The sequence below is a fragment of the Gastrolobium bilobum genome, unplaced genomic scaffold (assembly GCF_033153095.1).
Source record: "Gastrolobium bilobum isolate Gb01-03AN ecotype WA unplaced genomic scaffold, APGP_CSIRO_Gbil_v1 utg1929, whole genome shotgun sequence".
Classification (NCBI taxonomy): domain Eukaryota; kingdom Viridiplantae; phylum Streptophyta; class Magnoliopsida; order Fabales; family Fabaceae; genus Gastrolobium; species Gastrolobium bilobum.
The window spans coordinates 625695-633802 of NW_026898961.1; the positions used below are offsets into that span (position 1 = coordinate 625695).

Here is an 8108-nt window from a genome sequence, read left to right on the forward strand (position 1 = left end):
CACAATTAAATCAATCTTTTCATCCAACAACGCAATTGCTTTGGCATTTCTCCCAGAATAAAATCCCTTTGGAACTCTTAATCATTAAGTTAGTCAAGCACGTGTTTGTGATTATTCTTCAAATAATAACTCCTTTGTACATTTTATGCTATAGAAACCAAATAATGTTTCTAATGGGGGCATCTGACATCTCCATGATCTCTGATAAATTATTATAATAAATAAAGTGAATAGTAAAATTCCTCTTGCCATAATCAAGCCAATTGTAGTGGGTTCGGTATTGCACAAGATCATTTTACGTTGAATTTTTAATCTGCCTCATTAATTCTTTTTATATCTAACGACTCGAATTTATCAGATATATGAATTATTAGATTAAATCAAATCAATAATCAAGATTTGGTGTAAGATTTCTTATTTTTATATCGATATAAGATAACCTGCACCTTATTTATCATTTATAATAGACGCCACAATGACTTAAATACCTAAATGATAAGAAGTATTTACCTAAATAAAATTTTCTGGATAGATGGTCTTAAAGTTATATTTTTTAAGTAACCAATCAAGGAATGATTAGTTGTAAATCTCAATTAAGTTAATTTAATGGGCAGGCTAATATAATAGTATTCTAGTAATAAGACTACAAGACCCATGTATAACTTATTGAAGAGAGAGACATAATTGGTTCTAGGATATCTAGAACAGCTCTACATTTATGAAGGACAAAAAAATTGATAGTAGTAATAGCAGGAGACAAGGTAATTATTTATTTTTTGTATGCTGTGGATTGTTTTGTAGCAATGATTAATGGGCACACATGTGAACAGGTAGGTACTTGATAATTAATTACCTTTCTGCGCAATGGGGGCAATGTTTGGATTCATTCATTGAAGAATATTATGTATATACCCACACATACACATAAAGAAAGAGAGAGTGCTGCCACTTCATCTTTCGTTTCTTGGGGATCATGGCACTAGCTTCAATCTGCAATCCATAATATGACATCAGAAGAATTAAGAAGATATATAGTTTATACATCCCTCCACTTCACAAGCATATATGTGAATATTTCTAATCACAACTACAGAGTGCATGTGCTAGTATCAGATAAGTTACTATTAATAACCATATAATATAGAGTATGACAGAAATTATGCCGATTTTGAACTTTGAATTATTGCATGTATTTCTTTAATTACTCTGTCCAGATACTAAATCTTCATATCGGAAACTTAATGGAAATAATAAAGAAAACAAATTACTGTAATCATGCTTCATAGTGTAAGCACTAAGGTTTTCTCTTATTTGTTAAACATTGAAGTTTTAGATCCACTAGGGTTAGCCTAGTGGTGTAGGGTGTGTGCGTTAGGTGTGTGTAGTGTAATGGTATGTGTTCAATTTCCATGTAATGCAAAAAAAAAAAAAACATTGAAGTTTTAGAATAGGCAAATCATGTGCCAATATATCCCCAGAGATGAGAAATTTAAGAGAAAAACTATAGCAAAACTTTTACTAATTACTGTAGGAATTAACATAAATTGTCTTGAGGGATTAGTTCAGAAAATAATTAAAGAGGTTGTTGACTTTTTCTATCTCAATTTTTTTTGAAAATAAAAGTTAAGAGGAGGACGAATTGTCTCATTCTACATATTCAGGACATGCTATAAGTTTTAACAAAAGCTTATAGTATTAGATACATACAAATGACTTGCTAATAGATAGTTTATTTTAGTCAAGTCTTAGAATAAATAGAATTCCATGGTAGTCCTTTTTGTTCATGAATATTGTTCGATCAATGATATCCTAATCAAAGGGTTGTGATGCTGCTTTTTTGTCTTTGTTATGGTGATCAATGATCGTTGAAGAGGATTACTTCATGTGCTCTGATGGGTGAATGGGAGTGGTGCAAATTATAAGAACTCCAACACTAAAATCATGACTAGATAGAGATGATTGAGGCAGAGTATGTAAATGTAAGAGAATACGTACTTAAAAGCTAAGTCTCTAAATATTCACAACACCTAGCCCAGGGTTTCTGCTCTGTTTCTTGTTATTACCGAAAATCCCAATAATTTTTATACCAAAAATAAATAAATAAAAAAGCTAAGGCTCTATATTTAAGAGGTGATGACTGATGAGAGTGTTGCCCTAATATCCACAGATGAGGGCGTTTGAAACCTGATTTGTTACTGTGTGACACTATCACGGCGTAATAATAGAGATACTTTGCGGTTCTGTTTCGAAAAAGTGTAAACCCGCTTTTGCCCCTTAATACTCTCAATTAGTTATAAAAGCAAATTTTGATTTTAAGTACTTAAACTAACTATAAAGAATTTTAATAATTAAGTGAACATACCTATAGTCTTATTAAAAATTATCAATATACTCAAAGTAACCCTGTCATAGAACTACTCAAATATCAATCTGGATAACAAGTGTCGCGGGATTCCATATGATTTTTTCATATCACGAAGAAAGAGTTGAGGCCAGCGCGTACATACTATCAAATAGTGATGAACTTCTAAAGAAGTTAATTGGAGTGTTTGAAATCTCTTTTACGTAGCCGATACGCTAGTCACTTGACTCACTTCATTATCGAATTAGCAAATGACTAATCTTACCTACATATAAATGTATACTTTTTCAAACATTAATATTACATATACGCAACATTACTACTAGAATTACTAAATAACAAGTGCACTGAAGTTCAATAGTTTTGAAGGGCTTTGGTTTCGTCATTTAACAGATTTAATTTTTTTTTCCTACAAGAGTAACGACAAGATAAATAATAATAAAAAAGTTGAAGAGGTACTGTTTTCATTAACTTTATTTTATCTTATGTGATTGCATGACATCCACTTTTACCTGCAACATTGTTTTTATTTATCCCTAGTTTTGAATCGTTTAAATTAAACATTCCCGTTAAAGAGCATGATGGGCAGGCCTAGCAAAGGGGCAATGATGGACTATCGCCCTTCCTTAAACTTCAATTTTTTTATTATTATATGTATAAAATTGTATATTTTTAATAATAATATAGTTAACTCCTCTCATTAATTTTAATAGCATTTGTAACTTTGATATTTTATTTTTCTTCCTCATAAAATATCCTAGGTCCGCCATTTACGTTGATCTTTCTGGTAACTACACCAAAGAGAGTTAGTTCAAGTAGTAGATACTTGATTCAGCTTAAGCAAGATCTTAGGTTCAAATCTTTATAAAAACAAAAAATTCTCTTTGGGGGAGAGAGCCTCACAATGATGTAGATGTTCCCGGCTTAAACATGATTACCTCCCGTAAAAGATATATGTAGTTTATAAAACAAAACAAAAAACAAAAAGGGTAACTACACCCCATAGATGGAGAATTTATCTACATTTTTAATAAAATATATGATCAAATAATTATAATAAAAGACAGGATCTTTTTTAGTCAGCATCAGTACACTCTTAATGTTATTCAACTTATATCTAATAGGCTCTACTATATTAAGTGTTTAAACCACTTGGACCCCTAAACTATGCATGCGTCAATTGTGGCTGAGAAGTAGCTTGAGAGGAAGGTCACGCGGAGAGAGGGGGGAGCACGTGCACAGTAAGGAATGAATGTTTAGGGTTGATGTGGGCTTAACGCGGTTAGGGAATCTACACGTGATGGAGGGAATGGGATTAGAGAGAGACGCACGGGGTTGGATTGGGATTGTAGTAGCGGATGAAGCCATGAAGGGATTCCATTTCATTATACGCATCGAAAACTGCGAAGGAAGCGTCAAAGTTTGTTTAGCTGTCAATCCCTCCAAACTCTTCTCACGGGGATGCAATTCCATTCTCTCCTACTCTATCTTCTTTGTATAACTCTATGTTTTCCCAAATTTTTTTATAGTGATTTCTCTTAAATGCCCTTTCATATTCTCCTCTTGATAGGTGATAAGAGTCTTCACCAATTTTAGAAGCATATACTCCACTGTATATATATATGGAAAATATTTTCTCATGTTGCATGAGACAAGTTGTCTGATGCAACAGATAAAAAAGTGAGTGAGACCCACTAAGAAGAAAAAAAAGAAAAGAAAAAAATAGATCTTACTCACTTTTTTGTGTGTTGCATGAGACAAGAACTTGTCTCATGCAACATGAAAAAACATATATATATATATATATATATTAAGTTCATAATCATTTTACACCTATATAATTTATATTTAATTTGGATTATTGATCGACTCTAATTTTTTAATTATATGAATATTGAATATAAATAAATCAATGTTCAAGATTACACTGATACATGAACCCCGTATATGAAGGAAACTTCTAGTGGGGCTAAATTAAACTTCTAAGCTATAAAATTTCGACAACACATGCTTCCACCTTTCATTAAATTATAGATTACATGTCAATGGGTTGCTTTGCTTTAATTGCTAAGGATTATGACATTTACTTTGTAAGGTTTAGGTTTGGTTTTTGTTACCAGCGGCCCTCCTTAATTGTCTTTCTTTGGAAATCGATTGTATGAACTTTTAGAACAATAAAATAAATTAAGGAATTCACTGGTTGGAATGTGAGATTAGGATTGCTATTTTATTTGTATACTTTGATCATTATTAGTATATGTGCATGTCTAAAGTTATAACGAGATTTAAGCTTGACATTATTGTATATTTGAAATGAATATAGGAAGGAGATAAAATGTAATTTGAAACTAAGAGGTAGACAAAGATTGCTTTCACAAAATGTGTGCTTGATAATAAGGACAGAAATACAAAAAGATCTCAAAAGTAACTAATTCCATGTTGCTTAGAGTGAAATCAAGTAATGGAATTGAGTACTATAAATGTATTGAGTTAATCATTTGAAATAAAAAGGGTGGGCGAAATTGTAATGAAATCAGCTACTGTTCCTCAGTTTCATACAAGATGAGACTCCTCTTTTCTTGGTCTATAATTTTTGGTTTACTAGCCTCTTGTCCTCTCAATGCATCATTGGGTAGCTTTTCTTCTACATTTTTTTTTTCCTCTCTACGTTTATGTGAGTAACAAAGTATTGAAGAGGTACGACAATTCTAATGAGTTGTTTATCATAAGTGACACCATAAAAATCATTGGCTCTCTAGATTTAGGAAGTTAGGGGGAGCATATTAATTTCATTCCACTTATTTAGTCCATTCCTAACAAATTCGAGATTTTATTCCTTACACACTTGAATTCAGAACAAGTAAACAAGAATATGTGTCATAAAAGGGGATCATTTTGGTGGGATGAAATGAAAACCCACTGTATGCATGGTGCTCTCGTATCTTGAAACATGGTAGGTGATCACTCCAAGCACCAATTTGCATACAATTTTATTAACATTTTGCATGTATATGATTCTTCAGAAATAACATATGACGAGGCCAATTTAGTAATTCACTTTTGAAAAGAATAATTTTCTGTGGGGGATATCTAGGAAGTCGTCAAGGAAACAAACAAGAAATAACAAACATTATTTAAACCCGCCCATCCTATATAAAGAAAATTCCTAAGCTTCAGATTTAAAAGGGAAGGCATCGAAAAACCCAAGGGAGAGGCAACCAAAATCAATTAAAGCAAAGTTCGAAGAAGCATGGCTTCTAGGCCGCGTAAAAAAGCAGCTATGCAGCACAAGTTGGAACAACTTCGATCTCTCACAAATTCCAGTGCTGTAATTGACCCCACATATGCTGATTACGATATTGAGCATCTTCGCTTTGGCTTTCAATGATTCTTATTCAGCTGCAATCAAGATTTTCATTAATCTTTGACGCCATTTTTTTTTTTTTTTTGTTAATTTGGCAGATGAACAAAGCCTCAATTATTGTGGATGCCACAAGATACATTGAGGAGTTGAAGCAAAAAGTAGAGGGACTGAACACAGAGCTTGGAACTGCAGAATCATCAACCTCCCAAGATGAACTACCCAAGGTTGCAAACGAATTTTGTTTTTTTTTTTTTCCGGTAAATAATTTTATTTTTTTATTTTTTTGTAAACATTTTGTTTATATTTAATCCTGTTTCCAATGTTTATTTATGTATTTCTTTTCTTTTCTTTTCTTTTCTTTTTTCTCGAATTTTTTTAATTTTTTATTTGGGTTCATCAAATTAGTCCTACCCCAATTAATTTGAAATAAAGGTGATATTGATATATGTATAATATAACACATAATTAGTTCTTTCTATGTTTTGTAAAATTTTCTCAGGTGACCGTAGAAACCCTAGAAAGGGGTTTCCTCATTAATGTGTTTTCAGAAAGGAATTGCCCTGGTATGCTTGTGGCAATACTCGAAGCCTTTGAAGAACTGGGACTTGATGTGCTTGATGCTAGGGTTTCTTGTGAAGACACTTTCCAGCTAGAAGCTGTGGGAGGAGAAGTAAGACATCAGGCTATGATATATATGATCTATTTTCCTCTTTTCTTTCTCTTGATAGATATTTCTTTTTCTTTTTCTTTTTTCCTTTTAAATAATTTTAAGCGTCTATAATCACTTCACGATTCTTGGCTTCATGAGATTAATTACCTGAGTTATTAAACATATGCTAGAGCATATATTTAATATATAATTATTCTTCATCTATTTTCCTTAAATAATTTTCAGCGTAAAAAATCAGTTCAAAATTCTCGACTAAATGGGATTACATTAGTTGTTAAACCTATACAAGTGTTCATCTAATTCCACATCGATCAAAGTAGTAAAATTCAGAAAAGAACATCACGAGTAGGTTGTACAATTTTGGTTTGAGCGACATATCTAAAATTCTAGCTTCAAAGTCCAAAGTACTGACATAATAATGAAGGTGGCTCCCATAAATGGATTCGTTTACCCATGTTCTGTGAACTTGCCAACAAAGCAAACTACTACATTATCCACTTTTTGTCATGGAGTTAATTGAATGATGCAATTGGCAACATTTCTCTTATATGATTCTGAGATCATTCTAACAATATGACAAAAACATGTGTTGCTTTTGCAGAATCAAGAGAATGAGAGCATCGACGCGCAAGTGGTGAAGCAAGCAGTGCTGCAAGCAATCAAAAACATGGATTAATCGAAGCAAAGATGTGCACACAAAAAAAAAAAAAAGAGTTCATCTCTTATTAGCAGCTTTTTTGTTTGTGGGAAAGAATGAATGAATGGACAGGGATTGTCCAGGTTGATTGGTATGTTGGTATTTTGTATTCAGTTTTTCACTGATTGTGGGAAGAAAAGGAAATAATAATAAAAGTAAAGCTCTTTTTTAAATCTATAAAAATATATTTTATTCTAAATTTAAAAAATTATCAATTTAATTTATCAATATTTTTTTGGTAATGATTTATCAAAAAAAATTTGTTGTAATAATGATTTATCAAAATTTAAACTGTAATATTTTAGAGTCTTCGTCTATTTTAGTCCAATATTTTTAGGGAAATTATACTCTTATGTTACATAAGATATATCTCTCATGTCACACTCACATAAAAAGATGTGCTCCTCTCTTTTTTTTCTTTTTTTTCTTTTAAAAAATTGGTGGACCCCACTTAATTTATCTCACAACATAAGATAACATCTCTCCTATAACATGAGAGAAATAAAGCCCATTTTTTTAACCAAGAACTAACTTAAAATCGAAGTATTTGAATATTGTCGGTTAGTTTTAAAGTATTTTGATGCAAATTTCAAATATTTAAGTTATTAATTGAATATTTTAAAATAAATTTCGAATACTTAAATATTACAACCCTATAAATACTGACCTAACTTTTGATTTTGAAATTATTTAAATATTGTGGATTCGAATATTTAAAATTTATATTAAATATTTAAAATACTTGTCTTTAATGTTCTTATATTATGATAACACGTTAACTTTCCGTTAACCTATTAGACTATAAGGTTGGGTGTTTGGTTGGGAGCTTTTCAGCAGATATCTATGTTTCTTAAGTATGGCTTTTAGAAACACCATGTTTGTTTCAACGTATTTTCACTAAAAACACATCTATCCAATTTGTATGGATTTATGAGAAACATAGATATCCGCACTGTTTAGAAACCCAATTTGAAGGTGGGATTTTTCGGAAAGCCGGTTATCTGGTTTTTAATGC

At 31.4% G+C, this 8108-nt stretch overlaps 1 protein-coding gene across 1 annotated transcript; it reads left to right on the forward strand.

Moving 5' to 3' along the window:
* The first annotated feature begins 5612 nt into the window (after positions 1–5612).
* On the forward strand, positions 5613–7072 carry LOC133285835 (transcription factor SCREAM2-like). Its single transcript, XM_061483126.1, has 4 exons — positions 5613–5690; positions 5825–5950; positions 6226–6396; positions 6998–7072. Exons 1-4 carry the CDS (start codon positions 5613–5615, stop codon positions 7070–7072), a joined length of 450 nt encoding a protein of 149 aa, XP_061339110.1.
* Positions 7073–8108: the final 1036 nt, after the last annotated feature.

Coding starts and splice junctions, on each gene's coding strand:
- LOC133285835 (XM_061483126.1), top strand. CDS start 5,613: ATGGCTTCTAGGCCGCGTAAAAAAGCAGCTATGCAGCACAAGTTGGAA. Junction 5,691..5,824: donor CTCTCACAAATTCCAGTGCT/GTAATTGACCCC, acceptor TTAATTTGGCAG/ATGAACAAAGCCTCAATTAT. Junction 6,397..6,997: donor TAGAAGCTGTGGGAGGAGAA/GTAAGACATCAG, acceptor TTGCTTTTGCAG/AATCAAGAGAATGAGAGCAT.